Source organism: Lonchura striata, chromosome 5 (genome assembly GCF_046129695.1).
Source record: "Lonchura striata isolate bLonStr1 chromosome 5, bLonStr1.mat, whole genome shotgun sequence".
In the NCBI taxonomy this organism is placed as follows: domain Eukaryota; kingdom Metazoa; phylum Chordata; class Aves; order Passeriformes; family Estrildidae; genus Lonchura; species Lonchura striata.
In genome coordinates, this window is record NC_134607.1 from 23,086,417 (window position 1) to 23,105,375 (window position 18,959).

The following is an 18,959-nucleotide window of genomic DNA, read 5'->3' on the forward strand; positions in this document are numbered from 1 at the left end:
GTTATGATTCACCTTCACTTTTCACACTGTGGGGAAAAAATGTGAAAGAAAAGAAAGGGATAGAATACATAAAATGAGAGTGTGTCTAGATTCCAGTTTCTCAGGTACTACAGCCTGGAAAAGCAGTGACTTTGGATAGAAGGAATGAGAGGGGAAAGTGATTATTATCTATGGTCAGATCTCTACCCACAGCAATGTGGCTACTTGAGCCCTGGCAAAGCATAGATAGAACCACTTTTGAAGGTCAGGGGTAGGTGGTGTGTCCCCTCACCTTGGAAGAGATTTACTCTCAAATTGTAATCCAGCTGTTGATAATCTGAAAGAGATGCCCAGGTCAAGTAGTTTTTTGTCATTTCAGTACAGTCGTTGGGTCCTTTCTGTCCCATTTCTAATGCTGTGTTGTCCTCAGCTTGATGTTTCTGGAAATACAAACAACAGGGAAACTCTCAATCCACATTCCCAAATTGCAAAAAACTTCTGGCATTTCCACCCCTGCACAGCTCTTTGAGCTATGACTAATCCCTGGGACCTGGGTCTGTCCTTGAATTTCCCTTAGTGGCTTCTGTAGGCATTGCATTTGCATGGGACAACTAGGACAAGAAGTGCCTTTCCTGCAGAGGGAACATCTGTGTAACCCTCTGTTATATCCTGCTTGTTGGGTATGCTCCTCATCCAGGGGGATTTGATAAGTTTAGCCCATGCAAAGGCTGTGACAAGTTAAAACTGAGGTCCTGGCCCATAGTGGTGGAATATGGTAATTGTGAGCCTGCTGGCACTAGCAGCAGGACAAATGGAATCTGAGTCAGGTAGGAATGTACGCTTGGATTCAATGTACGCTTGGATTCGTCAGATTAGCTCAGGACATGACACAGGTCGTACCTTCTGCTCTTGAGGCAATTGTGGGAATGAAGGTGCCAGCCCATGGGATAGGAAGCCTTGTGCTCCACCAGGGAGCTTGAATCAGCAGCAGCTTGGGTTTTACACTGAGATGGATCTTTGCAGCACCAAGTCTTACAAAGTATTGCGATCCTGAGGCTGAAGTTACTGTATCAGCCAGAGACTCCAGGAGTCAGTGCTGCATGCTCTGCAGAACCTCTCCCATAAAAAGAACAGAGCCACAAGACATGAGGAGAGGAAGCCAGTCCTGACTCACAGGGAATGATCTGCTTCTTTTCTCTATCACTCTGCTTTCTTTTTAAAGAAGAGCCATACACTTACACATGATCAAAGTGCAGGAAGCTGCTGCTAAATAAACTGCTGTGCTAACTCCCACCTCCTACTTAAAACAAAAACATGTCTGTTTGTTATTATTACTATATTTGGTAGGAAGAACTTTCCAGTCTGCTGATGATTCCTCCTTTCCCATTTCTTCTAACAAAGCAGAATTTCTGTGTAATGAGGAAATGTGTTCATTTCCCAAATCCCTTTCATCAATAATTTCCCCAGCTCCTCTTGGATAAAATGACACCAAAGCTTGCAACTGTTCCTACTTTCTAGTTTGTAACTGTATATGTATGATGTTGTTGTCACTGTTATAAAAACACTGCAACTGCATGTGATTGTGATTTTTAATTCTATTCCTGACTCTGAAGGTCCAAAGTCAAAGCACTGCTCAGAGAACCCCACATTTTGAGGTCAAGAAGGACCTTGAGGCCATTTTGCCATCCTCCTAGATAACAGAAACCACAGAAGTATGTCTACTTATTGCTTTGCTAAACCAATTCTGTGAGGGACAACAGGCAACCAATCAGAGAAGATGTATCTTGATCAAAGAGCTAAAGAGGGTTAAACGCGATCTTTCTTTCTGAACGAAATGTTTAGCATAGCCTAACACTGACTCCCCTGACATGCAGCCTTTAAGGAAGGTTGTTCTTCTCAAGCAGAAAATCTCCTTAGACAGCTATGGGAACTGCCCACCCTCACCAGACTCCAGACATGGCCAAGAGTGGGCTCATAGCCCTTCCACATTTGACTGGGTCTCCACAGTGTGAGGAGGTTTTAGTGACTCCAAACCTGAGGAGCCCCATGGATGTGAAAATGACATTTCTCTCTCTCCTCTTTTTTAATTGATTAAAAAACTCCAAATATCTATGATTAACCGAGAGGCAAAGCCTCTTCCATAACCACCTCTCTCACCTGGTCCATGATCCCTGGTGTGGTGACTGGTGGTTTGTAGAAGCAGGCAGGTCCTGCTGAAGTCCAGGTATGAAGGCAGGATGGAGGTTGAAGAGTAGAGGTGGTTGCTAGGGAACAATGCTCCATCCCTCTATGAGCTGTGGGCTACAGCTCCATGGGAAAGATGAAGTTTTACAGTGTAGAGAAGGGTTATCCTTGCTCATTGGAAAAACACACAAGAAGCAGAGTAAGAGGCTCATGTTTCATTAAATTACCATGCCCACAAGTTCTCATCACACATACAGGATTTCATGGAGACTTTCCTAACAATCATGGTAATAAAAGAGACCGTATTTCATCAGAAATGGATCTTTAACATTTCCAAATGCTTCACATGGGCTCTCTGACCTCAGCCTTCTTGTCTAGACCCTGTTGCCACCTACCTGGAACACCAGTAGAGGGTAATAATTAGTGGGCCATACCAGTTGATACCATACATGTCCCTTACGCGGACCCCAGGGAAGCAACACACATCCCTGTGGGTTGGGTCCAGTTGCCATATGGAAGGTACCCTCTTTTTCCACATTCCAAATAGGAAGATGGTGGGTTGGCAAGAAATCTTCCATAGAGTCAATGACAGAACCACACTTGGCCCTCCCATGTCCAATACTCAGTGCTGTATTGTAGCACTGGACTTTGCTTTCTTTCTGCTCCTGATCTTTCACCAGGCCACTGGAATTTCTGCAGGTCTTCAGGCACAGAGTATAACTCTCTTTCATGCTGCAGAGCTTCTTTTCTTACTCAACACAAGCAGGTCGCAGGTAACAGAAGAGAATTAGAAACACTCACAGATGCATCATCTAAGATTTTATTAATTGTCAAAAATCAGAAGTTCAATAGAAACCTAATGATAATTCCCAAAAAAATTGGCAAAATCGAACCGATTTTTTTTTACTTCCACCTCCTCCCTTTTGCATTACCCTGGGCTGGAGACAGCTGCTCGACCGTGTTACCCCAGACACAGCTCTCCCTCTAGGCCTTGCTGCGCTTCAACTCCGAGACCTTGTAGTGTGGTGGAGCTCGGTGGAACCACTCGGACCAGGAGCCATCGTACACGGCCACGTCGCGCTTGCCACACAGGAAGGCTGCCAAGGCAATCTGACACGCCGTGACGCCCTTGCGGCACGTGGCTGTCAGCGGCTTCGAGAGATCCACTTTCTTCTCACGGAATATTTCCTGGATCTCCTCAATACTCTTCTCATGCCCTGTTTCTGACAGGAATGAGTGAAAGGGTATGTTCACAGCACCAGGGATGTGGCCAGATTCCAACCCTGAAAGAATGAACCAGGAAAGGAAACATGAGGAAGGACACATTAACATAGGTGATGAAAGACACAGACATTACAGACAGCACTGCAGATAGTCTCACTCCCTCCAAAAGACTCATTTGTTCCACATGAAGATGCAAAGTGGTATTAGGCTAAAAAGGACAAATGTTATTCAATTTTGCTGAAGTTAAAACTTCCACAATATTTAGCAAACTATTTCCTCACTGAAAGCAATGAGATGTAGAAATCTGAAGAAGCCCTAGATACAACAGGAATCAATGAACCGCCACAGAAAATGCTTTAACAAAGGCATTAAGGGCACCTGTGGTAAAAGGAATAAAGCAATGCATTTCCAAACTTCCCCAGGTATGCCAGCAGTGTGTAGTGATATAGTTTTCAGAAGCAGGAAATGCGGCCTGTATGTAGAATTTGTGAAAGTGGTTATCTGTTCACAGTTTACTCCTGCATCACCTTAGAAGTCATATTTCAGAAAAATAAGTAAGAAATCATAAAGCAACCTTAAAGTCAGCCACTTCACTTCTGAAGCAGCGATCCTGGGACAATGGAGTCAGAAAAGTCAGAATTCAAATTTTATATCACTTCTTGTCTACTCATGAATGAAATCAGCACAGCTTCTGTTTTTCTGTTGGAGTTTCTGACCACCTCAGGCAAGTTCAAAACTGCATGTCAAAAGAAGGTCTTTAGAGAGTTGCAGATATAAAAATACAATGGACAAGGTTGGCATCACACCCTTCAAACTCAGACTCTTATGGCTTAATAATGGAAGCTTTTCCAATCATTTTGAGAGGCTTTGGATCAAGCCTCACTGGAGCCAAAACCATTATGTATTACACTGAAAATCTGTTTCAAGGAAGGTTTCCTTGCTAGGTTTGAACTTCTAATGAGACAGATCTGAAAAAAAACACATGAATAGTAAATCTGTTTCAGTGGCAGCTTTCTACTTGCCCAAATCATTGGGAAAACTGGTCTTGGGAGATGGGAGTGATTGGGGCAGTTTAATCATTTGACTTTGTTACAGTCAAATGATTAAACTATACCAAGACAGAGATTGACATCATACATAATGACACTGCAGTTTCATCACTATGCAGAGTGGTAACATGACATACTGAGATACAAGGGGAAAATGGCTTTGGCACGGAACTGAAGGGAATTTTTGCACTGCTGAACAAAGACAGAACCTAAAGACAATCAAAGCTTCCCTGAGTCAGCTTCACAAGTTCTCTTCCTGTTCCAGATGGACCCTCTTTGTCTCTTGATTCATCCTCCCCGAGTGTATTAAAAATACTGTACAGTTGTCAAGGAGTCACCTCATGCATCCTTCAGAAATATTTAGCATTACTGAGAGAAGTTGGGAGAAAAACTGCTGACTTCTGCAGGGACTAACATTTAAAAAGGAAAAGAAAAAATAAAAGAGACAGCGTTTTGGACTGATGGTTTCACCACATTTTTTCCAGTTCCAGAAGACAACAGTTCATCACTTCAGTACAGAGAACTGCAAAACTCACTCGTCAATACAGTGTCTGTATGACAGAGAGGAAATAAAAAATAAAGCAAAACCTGAAAAAACTTTATATATAGTTCTCAGACTGCAAAGCTGCTTACTGAAGCCTCTTACATGCTTGGGTTAGGCTACCACTTTCCCACAGAGTAAATGGGAAAAGATCCATTCAGCAACAGATCTCTGCTGCAGTCCTGGTGATCACCCCAATATAGACAAGTCTGTGAGCTATCCTAAAGCACTGGGAAGTGTACTGGGATCAGGAAGTCCTGGAGGATGAACTAGAAGGGAACTCTTGCTCAAAGAAGCTTGCTGGGCCTTTGATTCACTTACTAGGTGTCCCAGGCACCATGATCATTACCTCTTCTCTAGACTGTTCACACACCTTAAAATAGGTTTATACCCCTTTCTTATTGAAGACTGACAATTCACCACCCGTAAACAACTCTTCAGGTACGAGTTGAGCAGATCTGAAAAAAACGCTCATTTTAGAGCAGTTTTGACTTTGATCTATAGGGAGACTTTATTGCTCCAGAGATTCTAAAGTCTGTTGGAGTCAGAGACCAGTGCTTGCACTCTGCAGATGAAAGATGGGGAATTCTCTAGAAACTGCATTTATTTACATATGTGGGTGTTCAGCTGAGAAAAAGAGCTGAAACTGCACAACCACAATCCCTTGGACTGCCTAAGAAGTGCTCTCAAGAGGCTGAGAAAACTTTATAATCTCTCTCTGCTAGGTCAAGAGCAGAGAAACATAGGACTGCAAGGCAAGGCTGGATGCAGCTGGAATCCAAAGAGGGGAGAGGATACATCTGCTCCTGTCCCATATGAAACAGAGGACACTCCACACCAGATTCATGCAGTCACTGTCAGAAACTCCAGGAAGGAACCCTAGGACTACAGAGCCTGGGTCCCAGCTACTCAGTAATCATTTTATAAGCTGCTTTTCAAAAAGCATCCATCTCAGAAACAGTTTGGATTCTTGTAATGAAACTTCCCACTGAAGCACCTCTTGGTGCTCACTGAGCCTCCTCCTGGCTCATGTGAGGAGGAACATTAATTTCCAGTGATCAGATCATTACAGTCAGTCCATACACCATTTATCCTTGAGCTAACACTGCCCCTAAGTAGTTTTTCTGCCCTTCTGCTATTGCTCTAACAGACTGATGGCAAGCCCTCAGCACTCCCAACAACCTCCTGTCCTTATCCTAAACCCAGTAAGAGCCCATTAGATACACTTTTCTCTGTCTTGGCCACTCTTGAAACAGCTCTAGGTGTCCAGCAGGCTTCTAGATAAAGAAATGGCATTTCCTACCATCACAGTTGGCAGACAGGAGTTGCCTAGGCTGTTGCCAAGGCTAAATCACATGTGATGTTCCTGCACCCAACTAATTCATCAAAGTCTTACCCTCTTCTATTGCTTCCAAATGTGGGTCATTTGCTTGTAGGAGAAACACAAGCAGTTCAGTGCTGTGGGCTACTAAGCATTTGAGTTTGCTCTCTGTAGTGTTATACACTAGTACAGGTGGCACCTTACACAATACTCCCTGTGTGATCATTCAGACCTTCCCATGGCAGTGGGAAGCACATCTCAGCAGCAAGTCCCTATTTTCAAAGCCTCAATGATTCAGGAAAATACAAAACAAAATACGGAAGCTTAATGATGGGACCATGCTGGCAACTTCCAGACCCACAAATTTTCTTTCAGTATATGCTCTTCTTATCTCACTTATCTCCTTTTCAGTCAATTTTTAAAATCTAACAATACTTGTGCTATTTGCCCTCTCCTCACATTGACCTAATAAATGTCCCTTGACTGTTAAGCCCAAAGCATTAATAAAGTCCAAATGACACAACTCTACTTTGTAGGTGCTTCCAATGGCTGGAAGAAAAGATCACACATAACTTCCAGACATGCATGTTCCCATTTCTTTTATCTAGCCAACCAATTCTGTTGGTAAGGAAATAAAGCCCTTGGGTGAAGTGCAAGTCTACCTATATATTTTACTCAATTTTGCCTTGGTTTAAAATAATTTTTCTTGAAGAGTTTTTTGAAAGCTTCCCAATCTATCCATGTTAGAAGACCAGCAGCTGCTTAGGTTGTGCTGTACCCCCTATTGTAAATATGAAGTTCGCAATGGTTTCTCTCCCACAGAACCATGCTTTGAATAAATGCATCAAATTCTTGTCTCATGAAGTTCCAATGTGATAGGACTGATTTTTGATACATATTTGGGATCAAGATAATCTGCCTCACTGATTAGAGCATGGGGATATCTTTTGGTTAGCTCTCTCCTGGCTCTGCAGAATTATCCTTAGGAGAGAAGGAAACATGGTAGCACAGACTCAGGGCTCAGTATAATGCTGAGACCACACACCAATTATCTTCCACCTGGAACCCCTGCTAACTGCACAGCAACCTTATTTATTCCTTCTCTCCTTGTTCTCTTTTGTTCACTCTGTTCCAGAAGATTTTGTTACTTAATTCATTTTGCCAAGTCTCACTCAGCTTGGTGTCTGGCAATCCTTCCTCACAATTTATAACCTGTAATATGTTATCTTCTTCACTACTTAATTCCCTTTTCCACATCTGTTAGATTCACTGCTTACATATTGTTTTTATTGTTGGCTATCTATCTAAGACCACAGCCCCTCCTCTCTAGCCTTCCCTTTGTGATGAAAGCTCCAGATGTAATTTCTTAATGTCAAAAAGATAAAAAATTTGCTAAGCCCATATTTAACTCCCTGTGGTTTTGGAGTGTGCTGGCTGCAGATAGTTCTTTTCCAAATGCCTCCTCTGTTGCCTCCTTGTTTATCTCTCTCTTCCATTCAAATGGTATGTCTCAGAAGGGACAATTACTGATCTTGTCTAACCTACTGTGAACACATTTTAAAGAACACTTTAAGCTTGGTCCTAGCCAGCTCCCTGAAAGTCCTCGTAGGTTCCTGTGGGTTGAAACAGACTTTGATAAAAGTCTCTCACTCTCCATTCCTATGTCCCAAGTATTATTACATGATCAAAGCAAAGCCAGTCCACTCCCAGCTGCAGAATCCTCTTGCAGGAGAGGGGGAGGAAAATGTACATTTCATTCTCATTCCCATTGAGCATTCAAGATTAGCAAAAGCTTTATGTTTGGGGCAGACAGGATGGAGAACTGGGAAAATGGGCCAAATCTGAAGAGTTCTATATGCAGAAGGCAGACAAGGACTACTTCAGGGCTGAGAATGAGAAGGAAAATACCTGTAAGTTCATTAAATGATTTTGAGTTTGCTCTCTTTTTTTAGGTGATAGAGTTCCTGTCTGGCAACTTTCCCCTCTTTTCTCTGATGTCTGCAAAAAAAAATTCAGAAATTCTCAACTTTTCTGTATGCATTTGGTTAACTATAATTCTTGTTCATCAGTTTCAAGTGCCCAACAGCCAGAAAGCCAGAAATCAGTGCTGGCAACCGTCATGTAATTATTTTTATCATCAGCCCTGGACTATTAGTTCCTGCAGAAACAGAGCACTGTACAGGGACACCTCAAACTACTTGGTGCATAGGTCAGGGCTGCACATCTGTCTGGCTTATGCTACACACTCTGCATGATCATCCAAGCTTTTCATTCAAGGCAATACCCACATTTAAGACCTATGAGACCTGGCCTATAGATATGTCCATTCTTTTCCACTCTGGCAACTTTGGTGAACCTCTCCCAGCAAATAAAAACTAGTCCTATACTATGGCTTATCTTAACCAGTACAGAGGTCTAAATCCCAGCAAGGATAAAAGTAAAGCAGGGACAATTAATTCTTGCCACAAAGAACTGAAAAACTAAAGAAGCAAAAGAGTCAGCTGTAATTAGCCTCTTCTAGAGATGAAGTTCACAGAACAGGAGAGATTAATTGACATAATTAGGAAGTCAAGAACTAAAGCAATAATTAAGCTGAAATCACCTGAGAAGGCAGCAAGTTCCTTAACCTGAAGACCATTAGTTTTCTTTAAATTGCGTCCTCCCTGATTGGTGACCCCTGCAATTAATCAGCATTGATTTCAAATTGCTCTTTTAGGTGTAAGCACTGTCTTTTACCCACTGTTGGCTGATGTGCTGCTACTGGCTAGCTTTATTCAGAGAGCTGTCAAGCTCCTGTGGAATGAGCAGCTGCAGCTGGAGTGCTTATCCTGCTGGATCTGCTGTGGGAAGCAAAACTGGACCACCACAAATAAGCTGTTCCATGCTGACTCACTTCAAAGGAAAAATCTGTTTTGAAGATGCTGTTGGGTCTGCGGTATTTGTCATCTGGTGGCAACTCTCACCTTGGGAAAGAATGCAAAATCCACCAGCTCCCAGCAAGGAGCATTTTAGTCACATCTCGAGGTTAAAATTCAACCTTCACTTGGATGGGCTGTAGTAGGAGAAGAAATAGAATGAGTGATAAGCCTAACTTTCCCTTTCCTCAGCCACAGTCTCCTCCATCACTCCCATTACCTTTCCCACCTCCCACATTGTCTTTCTGCAGGTCAAATATGTTGAGGGGCTCCCTGTAGACACCTGGGCCACCCATGCATACAGAGACATTTACAGCCAAATGCTCCTGAAGTTTGAATGCAGGAATGTACTTCAGGACATGTTGTCACACTAACTGGCTGTACAGGAACACACACCCATGTGAACAGCCAGGACAGAATGATAACCTGTGGGGCAGCAGGGCAGCACAGCCTGGGGACCACAGAAACCCTCTGCATGTTCTGGCAGGGTGGGCTCTGCTCAGACCCAACAGCTGCTGCTGAGCTTTTCTGTGTTTTCTTCTAGAAACTCTTTCTCTTCCAACCATTTCTGTGATTCCCTTGTTGAGGAACATATTCAGTGCCAACAGCTCGGTGTGCAGCTGCAGTGTCAGCCACAGGTTAGGCTCTGGGCTGAGAGAGTGCCAGGCAAGAGGCCAGGAACTGGTGCTGACCCTTGGCACAACAGAGGGCCCAGGACCTGTGGCAGAGCCAGGTGACCAGACACAGTAGGATCCGAGGACTCAGCAGGAAGAGCCAGGACTTTGTCACCTACAGACTGGTAGAGCATAAAGGTTCAGTGCTTCCTTTGTTTAGGTCCCTTCTTGGAGCTCAAGCTGTTTCTGTGTTATTGTACTGTTAAGAAATTGCTTTAAGGAACCAGATTTTTAAGGCTCTGCTAAGGAAAACCCAGGCTCGAGACGGTAAGAAAACCCGGTCTGAGTGTGTGTGTGGGGCATGTAGGTAGTCAAGGTGGGCACCCATCAGTTCAGAACTGCCTGCTGACAAGGGGCTTTGGTCCCAGAAGTTAAGTCTCTGGTGGTGGGTGTGTGATTGCCAGAGTGCCTCCTGACTGGTCAGTCAGGAAAGTCTCCTTTACACCCTTTCAGAAGGGAGGTTATTCTGGGATACACCAAGGCTTAAATTACACAGCAAGGGCCTCCTTTAACCAACTTGAATTTCATTCCAGGCACACTGCCGTACCTGCTGTCCCCACTGCACAGGACTTCTCCCACCCCGGCCGCTTGGGTGTCCAGTGTTTCACCGAGGTAATGAAATCACTTTTTGTTCCTGTAACTTGGGGCCTAAAAGAGAGAGGCTGACACCCCATACATTCACTAAAGACTTCAGACTTTTCTTACATAAGCAAAAGAACAAAGATCAGCTCAAGCAAATTCTCTATTTGCTGGAAGTCAGAGTGATAAGGAGAATGTCCCTTGGGTTACTGTATTACCTAAAACCTTGGCTTTTGCTTGTGCACTCATTATGGTGGGGGGTGCCTGTATGAATACTGATAGTTTTTATGTGTCTGCTGGTTTTAGATAGGACCCTGAACAAACCCCAGGGAGCTCTCGCTTCCCTTGTTTGCATTTTGATAAACTTCTGCAGGGTGTGGAATAGGAGATCCTGGAACCAAATGACCGCAGCCCTTTTCTGCTATTTCCTCCTGCAGCTTTATAGCCAACTGCAACAAAAGCATTCGGTGATGGCACTGGGGTCTGAACGTGCAACTGTGGATCCCTTAAGGTAATCAATGAGTTGGGCTGAGGCATGCCCGTGCATTAGGAAAATCTGTTTGATGGCTGTCAGGAGCTGTTACTCCCAGTTTAATATTGACATTCATCCTATCCTGGGGCAGGTGCCAGTCCCACCTCCATTACCTTGGTCCAGCTCTGTCCCCCGAAACCGGCCCTCGGGGCGGGAATCCACCACCTGGAACTTTAGGGACGACACGTTCTGTACCATTTCCTCAAAAGTCTTCACCAGGGCCCTGTTCAGCCTGGCCTTAAAGACAGCCGGGGTGGGCTGGGTGACCTCCGCCGTGACGGGGTGCCCCTCCTTCACCCAATTCTTGAAGCCACCATTCAGCACGGAGACTTCCTTGTGCCCGAAGGCCCGGAACATCCACCAGGCGCGGGGGGCATAGAAGGTGCCCACCTCATCGCCGTCGTACACCACCACGTGGGTGTCATTGCTGATCCCCAGCCCCCCCACGTAGTCGGCGAAGTGGGACTCGCTGGGCAGCATGAAGTCGTAGGGGGAGGCCTTGTCCCGGCACTCTTCGATGTCGAAGAAGGACGCGCCGGGGATGTGCCTCTCCTTGAACTCCTGCCGGGCGTTTCGCTCCTTGGGGGGGTACCAGGAGGCGTCCAGCACCCGCAGGCCGGCGCCCACCCGCCCTGCCCGCACCGCCTCCGCCAGCCACGAGGCCGCGACCAGCGCCCGGCTCAGGCCCTGCCGCGCCATGGCGGGACCCGCGGGGCCGCGCTCCCCTCGCGCACGGAGCCCACACGCCCGACACGCACGAAATGGCGGCGGGAGGCGCGGCCCGAGGGGCGGCGCGGAGGCGGCCGCACGGCCGGGACCGGCCCGCCGGGAGCGCTCCCGCCCTCCGGCGGCGGCCGTGGCGGGCGGGCACCGAGGCCCAGCGCGGAGGTACGGGGCGAGGCGGCGGCAAGCGCGGCCCCGCCGAGCCGGGGGGCTCGCAGCGGGCGGCGGCGGGGCCCCGGTGCGGCCCCGGCTGCAGGTGTGCTCCGGGGTGGCAGAGGCGTGGGGCCGTGCCTCACCGCCGAGCGCTTGGTCCTTGGGGCTGCCCCGCTCCGCTCTGGCCGCTCTCGGCGCTGGCTGGGGTCCCTGGATGGGGCCAGAGGGGCTGCGTGGGGCCGGGCGCAAGACTGCCGTGTCTGACCCGCTCGGGGCATTGTCTGGGATGAGCTCTCGGAAACCACTTTCGGGGCTGGAGCATTTCATTGTAGGCTTAGCCAGCACCTCACTGCAGACACGGGTCCCAAAATGCATCTTTGTCCAGTTGCTTTTTGAAGATTGGTCTCTAATTTGTGACTCTCTACTTTCTGCAGTCAGGTGGACTCAGACAGAATCCAGGAATTGGCTAATCTCAGCCAGGACTCCGGAGCGATGTCGCAACAGCTCCTTTACCGAGCTCTGGTGTCTGCAAAATGGCTTTCAGAAGCCATCAAGTCCCAGCAAGCTGGCCTGGCCTTGAGAATCGTGGATGCATCCTGGTATTTGCCAAAGATGAAGCGTGATCCAAAGCGAGAGTTTGAGGAGCGCCACATCCCTGGTGCGGTTTTCTTCGACATTGACCAGTGCAGTGACCGAACCTCACCTTACGATCACATGCTGCCTAAAGCTAATGACTTTGCCGAGTATGTGGGGAAGCTGGGTGTGGGGAATGATTCCCATGTTGTGGTGTATGATGGCAGCGACCAAGGTCTCTTCTCAGCACCTCGGGTATGGTGGATGTTCCGGGTCTTTGGACATGAAGCTGTCTCCCTTCTGGATGGTGGCCTGAAGAACTGGCAGCGAGAGGGGAATGCACTTAGCTCTGGGAAAACCCAGGTAGCTCCATCTGAGTTCCATGCCTCCTTGGACAAGTCCCTGGTGAAAACATATGAGGACGTCTTAGATAACCTGGATTCCCGTCGCTTCCAGCTAGTGGATGCCCGTGCTGCGGGACGGTTCCGAGGAGTAGAGCCAGAGCCCCGAGATGGTAATGTGCCTTCTGAGACAGTGGCATTATAAAGAGGGGTTTAATTTAAGGTGCCCATCGCTTGGACTCTGTAGAGATAATCTAAGAAATAATGGCTGTCTTTTATGGGATGGGACTTCAGGCAGTGTGTCCACCTGTCCTCCTTTTGACTAGCAAGTGCTATTCTTTGAAAATTCAGCAGTAGAGAAGACATGTATCTTTTTGTCCTCATGAGGGGCTGGGTGAGGAACATAGCTTTTGATACATCCCAAAGATTCTCATTGGTCTCTTCAAGTATTGGTGCTACTCTTCCCCTCAGAATGGTCTGTGAAGGTGCTTCATCAGTGTGGGTTGCCCTGATGGGGAGAAAGATGTGGAGGGAGCTAGGGGAAAGAATGGAACTTGACAGGTTGTGCCCATGTGGTAACATGAAGGTTACACATAGAGCCATCCTTCCTGAGTAATTACTAATCTAGTAAAGGAAAGCGTAACAAAAATAAATGTACTTATTTTAACAAAATACTCTAAGCAATAAATATTCCTCTCAGTGAAACAGAAGAGGCTTTGCAATAGACTTGTCCCAGACAATAGAGATTAATTCCTGTCTGTATTGTTTTTTTCTTTAGGAATTGAGCCTGGTCATGTCCCTGGGTCGACAAGCATCCCCTTCACTGATTTTCTCACAGAGTCTGGCTTAGAGAAGACCCCTGAGCAGATCCGCACTCTGTTCCAGGAGAAGAAGGTGGACCTCTTAAAGCCAGTGGTAGCCACATGTGGCTCTGGGGTCACTGCCTGCCATGTGGCTCTGGGGGCCTACCTCTGTGGCAAGCCAGATGTTGCAGTGTATGATGGGGCCTGGGTGGAATGGTACATGAGGGCGCAGCCTGAAAATATTATTTCTGAGGGAAAGGGGAAAACAGTGTAATGAGTTGCATTGTTTCCCAGCTGTGCACTTAGCTTGCCTTGAAATAGGATTTGGAAAAGATGGGTTTAGCATTCCTGATTAAGTGTCTTGAGATGAAGGCATTGGATAAAAATCATGCGCACATGGTGCTTTGGCACTTTCTCCTTACCCTGCTGCTGCTTAGGAGGATGAAGATGACAGCAGTTTTGGGCAGCCAGCTCTAGATGACCCTGCTTGAGCAGATAGGGTGGAACAGATGTCCTCCCAAGGTCACTTCCAACCTCAACCATTCTGTGATTCTGTGACCATTTCACCGTATCAGATGGATGGCAGAGAGTGCTGCTGCCAGCATGGGGAATTAATTGAGTTAAGCCAAACTCCTGACTCAAAGCATTCAGTCATGCTCATTCACGAGATGGTCATATTTATATAACTGTGCCTCATAATCATGTCCTCTGTTTCTGTCCCACCCATGTATGTTATGGCCACTTTGAGTGCAAAACTTTATGGAAAGAAATGACTCTTAAATGAGCAAATATAGCATTGAGGTTGGCACTTAGGCTAGAGACTTGAATTGTATTTCTTCTTGTACTTGGACTCTAATTACAGTGTGTACTTAAGCCAGTCTTGTAGCCCCATGGTCCAAAATCCCCCTTGAGAAAAAGAAACGATTCTGGGATTTAAACAATGTAAATAAACATGTTTCAAGGTCTTTCTGCTGAATTGAACTTACCTGAGTGTTGCTTAGGTGAATACTTTTCAGGAGTTCTGTTTTTATGGAATCACTTTGTCCACAGTGAGATTCAAATGAGATATTTCCTTCTCTCTCTGAGTAGAACCACACCTCTTATCCTCAACAAGCTCTTTGACCCAGGAAAGACAATGGCATGCCTCTCTCTTGGGTCTCTGCACCATCTGCTTTTGGTCCTTGTCCATTTGCTTTTTTGCCTTAAAGTCTACAGTTGTAGGTTACACTGGATGTCAGCTTACACTGTGAAAAATGGACTGCATGGGTATTTTAATTCTTGCCATGCAGCCTTACCCTACAAACTTTGTAGAACTTAGACCTTCAGAGGAATAGTGCATACTGGCACCTATTTTTCCCCAAGACATTTTTCTTTTATGTCTAAAAATTGAAAGTACACCAGGTATCCCTGATAATGTTCAAGATTTTGTTCTCTCTGGGATTTTCTCCTCTACAAAAAATGCCCAAAACAAAACGAAAAATCCCACAGAAACCTTCCACAAAAATAAAAAAAAAGAAGACTGCATCTCTTCTGGCTTACTTACTTCTGACCCTTGTCACAACAAACAACACAGATAGGCTGATTTTATGATTATGTGGCCAAATGAGTGACTGCTCTGTTTCTCCAGGGAAATTTAGTTATTAGGAAAATTGAAATATTGTTTCAGACTTATTTGCAATAGATGCAGGGAGCTGGCTCTTGTGTGCCCTTCCAAAATATTTTTGATGCATCTTAAGCAATGGGTTTTTTTTTTGCCACTGACCCAGCAGTCCTGGAGGTCAGTGGGGAATCTCTCTGCTTCCTCTTGAGACTGAGATGCTTTTCTCTGTCCTGTGTGTTGCAGGGAGGTGTGTGGCACAGCCCAGCCTGGAGATCTCCACCTGGAGATTGCAAATTACGTGGAAAACTTCCCTCTCCCTTTGCTCTACATTTCACTCCTGTGGCTTGATGACATCTAGCAGGGCCCTTCCCTCTCTCTGGTATTTATGCCAAGCTTGGCAATACTCAAGTGCCCTTCTCGGGCTGAATTTTTTGCTGCAAAATCTCAGTGATTCTTCCCAGCTTTTAGCAAATCTTTTCCCAGATGCTTAACTTTGCCTTCATTTCTTCACAGAGGAGAAGCTGAGATCGTCTTTCCCACAGCAAGATACTTTGTTTTTCTGGGGTATTCCCTCAAATATCATGTATCAAAAATCTATCCAAGAGTGTCTTCTGCTGTTACCCCTCCTTTTAGTTTGGATCCCTTCTGGTGATGCATGCAAAGCACTGAGAATGTTGTGAAGACCAAGACAATGTTTTCAAAGCCTGGAGACTTGAAAAACCTATTTTGAGCTATAACAGATGCTACTGGACATATGGAACAGCTGAGGGGACTTACACCAGGACTATAAATGTTCTGCAGATCTTTATGTCCCTGACTCAGTGGGTGGGTTTCCTATAGGAACCAAAAGCTGGGGAGAAGTAGATATAATGCAAATCGCTAATGTTCATGACTTTCTTGTGGAAAATTTGCTGCAGAGAATTTGTAATAGCGTATCTTTGGTGGAATAGGTCTCATGGTAGCCAGAAAGGTAGCCTAAACAACAGCCCTGATGAAAGAGGAAGGTCACACTGACCTGTGGCCACCTTTAGACTAGAGTTTTTACAGGTCTATATAAATTTGAGAATCCCAGGCCAGTATGTAAATTCTTTATTGGTTTATTGGTATATTTTACTATCTGAAATACTTTTGTCCTGAAGGAGGTCTGGATTCTGTGCAGTCTGGCCTAGTCAAAAGTAATCCCATAGTCCCCTGTCCTTCACTTGTCTTCTTTGTCATCTGCCTTCCTCTTCCTTCTGTCCTCCTCTCTAGCAGTGAGGTTTCACTATTTAAGGCTTCATTTCCCAGTAAACTGTGTTCCTCTGCAAATTTTTCCAAATTCTAAAGCAGACCTTTTTCTACTAGCACCACTGCCCCAAGCACTGCATGAGCCATAGTAATTGGTGTTGCCTGCAGGGACATTTCATATTCCTCCCATCTCTCCTGGTCCCAGCTTACAGCCAAGTGCTACACAACCATTCTGTCTCCTTCTCCCAGCAGTCTTCAGCAAAGGTGCTGCATGATGCACATTCACACACAGGCTTTGCATGCTGCTTTGAATTCAGGTATGTTGCTCACAGATCTCGTGCAGCACAAGGAGCTGGAGGAAGATTAGCTTGCCTATATGCCATGGGGCCTTTCTCTTCATGCTTCAAAATGCTTGGCTCAGCTGGCAGTCAAGCTGGACTTTATTATTCAACTGTGTCCACCCCCAAGTCCACTGTAGGGAATTTTATTTGCCTGATTCACTGTTGGCTTACTAGCAAAATGTCAGAGCATCACAGGTTCCAGCCACAAGTGGAGACTGGTATTGATGGAACAAAGTATGCCTTGAATATAGACCACCCTGGACTCATAAGCAGCATTGTCATGGGGGAGGTTGGAAAAGAAGGTGTTGAGAACAAGAGATGGACCCTAAAAGGGAGAAAGAGGCTGAGGGGATATGAGAGGAGGAAGAGGAGAGGGTGAACCCTTGATAAAAGGGAAAAAATTAAAGGCAGATTTCTTGCAGGGGGAGATAAGGGGCTATAGGCTGCCACTCAACTGCTGCATTCATATTGGAGAGCCACAGTCCTCACCCCAGTTCCATGCTGGAGCTGCAGCCAGCACAGACAGGATCCTGTAGTTCTCACACACCAGAGTGCAGGGCAGAGGTCTCCAATTTGCTGTGGTTTGACCCAGAGCCAGAATTAGGAGGACAGCAGTCTGACAGCCCAGAGCTGTGTTGCACTGTGACGCTTCAGCCCGAGTCAGTGTTAGTCTGAGCATTTTTGATGCATATTACTGCTCAGTGGAGACTGGTCCCAGGGCTGGGCAGTAATTTCGGCCAGAGCTTGCTCCATATAGGTAGACAAAAATGTTTTTTGATGCTCTGTTAATGGTCATTCTAGTGCTGTTTCAAAATTATTTGAGTTTACAGCCTAGACCAGCTGAATTGTTCTGTACTCAAATTAGCTGAAGGCCAGCAATCTTGAAACCTCTCCCATGTTGCCCTCTCTTCCTCTCCTCCCTTTGGCACTCCTCCACAGAAGGAGCAAAGTGCACATGCCATCTTTGTGAAGGAAATCCTGGGTGATTTGGGGGAAGGGCAATGCTTCCTTCTTCTGTGATAAAAGGGAGTGATTTGCAAGTAAAAGAAGAAGGAAGGACAAGAAGAAAAGGAGCGTAAGAGTGAAACATTATGTTTCCCTTTACCCAGCCCCTTCACTCAATAATGCCCCACCTCCAAAGGCACTAAGATCTAAATGCAAGAAAAAAAGTGTTGTGTGTCTCTGCAATGCTGCTGTTGCCTTGTCAAGGAAGAGCCAGGAAGTTGCTTAGGTGGAGGAAGGTTTTGAGCCACAATGGGGTGAAACACCAATGTTTCCTTTCCATTCTTATTGTGCTCCAGCTGCTGGCAAGCACAGCTGTACTTAGGTGGGAGTGGGAAAAACAGAGCTGTTGGAGAGAGTTTGTTCAGGTTGTGTCCGTGCTAAAGGAGTGTATTTGAACAGAGTCCCCCGGGGCATGAACTGCTGAGCACCAGGCTCGGCCTGGCAGGAGCGAGTGCCAGAGGCAGAGCTAGATTCTATTACACTAGATTGGCACATCAGCCTTGGCGGGTGATACACGCCTGAGGCAGAGGTAAAACTCCACAGAGAGCTGAGTTACAGCCTGAGCTCACTGTTTCCGAGACACAAACAGGGATGGCAGGAGCCCAGGGGAAGGATGCCGGGGGTTTGTGCTGGTAGAGCAGGCCAGAGCGGGAGTTTGCTGGGTCAGCAACTCCTCTGAGTTGGAAAAAAAATTATTCCTGCCCCCTGTCAGCACTTCATGCAGATTCAAAATACATTTCCCAGAACTGTCCCTACATATGTTAGCAAGAAGGCAACTGTTTGCATATTTTGCTGCAAGAAAGTGTGGCAACTGATGTGACACTGAATGGTGAGCCTGGGTGGTGGAAGTCCTGAAGGGAATGCTGTGAAGTACAGCACTGAGGTTATGCTTCCTGTCTCCGAGGAAGCTTGCAGAAAAGAGCCAGGTCTGGAAGCTGGCAGAGTACCAGCTGCAGGGCTGAGGTCATGTGCTGCAGTGCCTTTCATTACTGCCTCCTCATTGCAGGAACAGCGAGCTGGGAAAACTACAGTTCCCATCACCCTTTTGTGCATGAACCTGCGAAACTACAGTTCCCAGAACCTTTTAATGAGCCAGAGAGGACGTCTGTGGAAATAAATGCCGACGATTTTTGCATAACACCCTGTACCTCCGGAGTGCTGACTGGCCCATGGTCTGTGAAAACGGGAACAGGGG

The 18,959-nt window shown here is 46.2% G+C and overlaps 2 protein-coding genes across 5 annotated transcripts; one reads left to right on the plus strand and one right to left on the minus strand.

Moving 5' to 3' along the window:
* Positions 1 to 2,967: 2,967 nt before the first annotated feature.
* Positions 2,968 to 11,697, minus strand: TST (thiosulfate sulfurtransferase). Its single transcript, XM_021554093.3, has 2 exons — positions 11,112 to 11,697; positions 2,968 to 3,446 (listed from the first exon to the last, which is right to left on the minus strand). Exons 1-2 carry the CDS (start codon positions 11,695 to 11,697, stop codon positions 3,148 to 3,150), a joined length of 885 nt encoding a protein of 294 aa, XP_021409768.1. The 3' UTR covers positions 2,968 to 3,147.
* MPST (mercaptopyruvate sulfurtransferase) lies at positions 9,953 to 18,898 on the plus strand. 4 transcript variants are annotated; one of them, XM_077783387.1, is made up of 6 exons: positions 9,953 to 10,154; positions 10,421 to 10,499; positions 10,904 to 10,977; positions 12,309 to 12,961; positions 13,567 to 13,682; positions 18,771 to 18,898. In XM_077783387.1, exons 3-6 carry the CDS (start codon positions 10,937 to 10,939, stop codon positions 18,879 to 18,881), a joined length of 921 nt encoding a protein of 306 aa, XP_077639513.1. In that variant the 5' UTR covers positions 9,953 to 10,154; positions 10,421 to 10,499; positions 10,904 to 10,936; the 3' UTR covers positions 18,882 to 18,898. The 4 variants fall into 4 exon arrangements, with proteins under 4 accessions (XP_077639513.1, XP_021409764.1, XP_021409767.1 ...); XM_021554089.3 differs by lacking the exons at positions 9,953 to 10,154; positions 10,421 to 10,499; positions 18,771 to 18,898 and having other exon boundaries at positions 10,754 to 10,977; positions 13,567 to 14,567; XM_021554092.2 differs by lacking the exons at positions 9,953 to 10,154; positions 10,421 to 10,499; positions 10,904 to 10,977; positions 18,771 to 18,898 and adding an exon at positions 11,829 to 11,886 and having other exon boundaries at positions 13,567 to 14,567.
* Positions 18,899 to 18,959: the final 61 nt, after the last annotated feature.

What these genes read in the sequence shown, in the direction of transcription:
- MPST (XM_021554089.3), top strand. Translation starts at nt 10,754, where the DNA reads ATGTGTCTGCTGGTTTTAGATAGGACCCTGAACAAACCCCAGGGAGCT. An exon ending in GCAACTGTGGATCCCTTAAG is followed by an intron (nt 10,978 to 12,308) that starts GTAATCAATGAG and finishes TACTTTCTGCAG; the next exon opens with TCAGGTGGACTCAGACAGAA. An exon ending in AGAGCCAGAGCCCCGAGATG is followed by an intron (nt 12,962 to 13,566) that starts GTAATGTGCCTT and finishes TTTTTTCTTTAG; the next exon opens with GAATTGAGCCTGGTCATGTC.
- TST (XM_021554093.3), bottom strand. Translation starts at nt 11,697, where the DNA reads ATGGCGCGGCAGGGCCTGAGCCGGGCGCTGGTCGCGGCCTCGTGGCTG. An exon ending in GGGGACAGAGCTGGACCAAG is followed by an intron (nt 3,447 to 11,111) that starts GTAATGGAGGTG and finishes TCATTCTTTCAG; the next exon opens with GGTTGGAATCTGGCCACATC.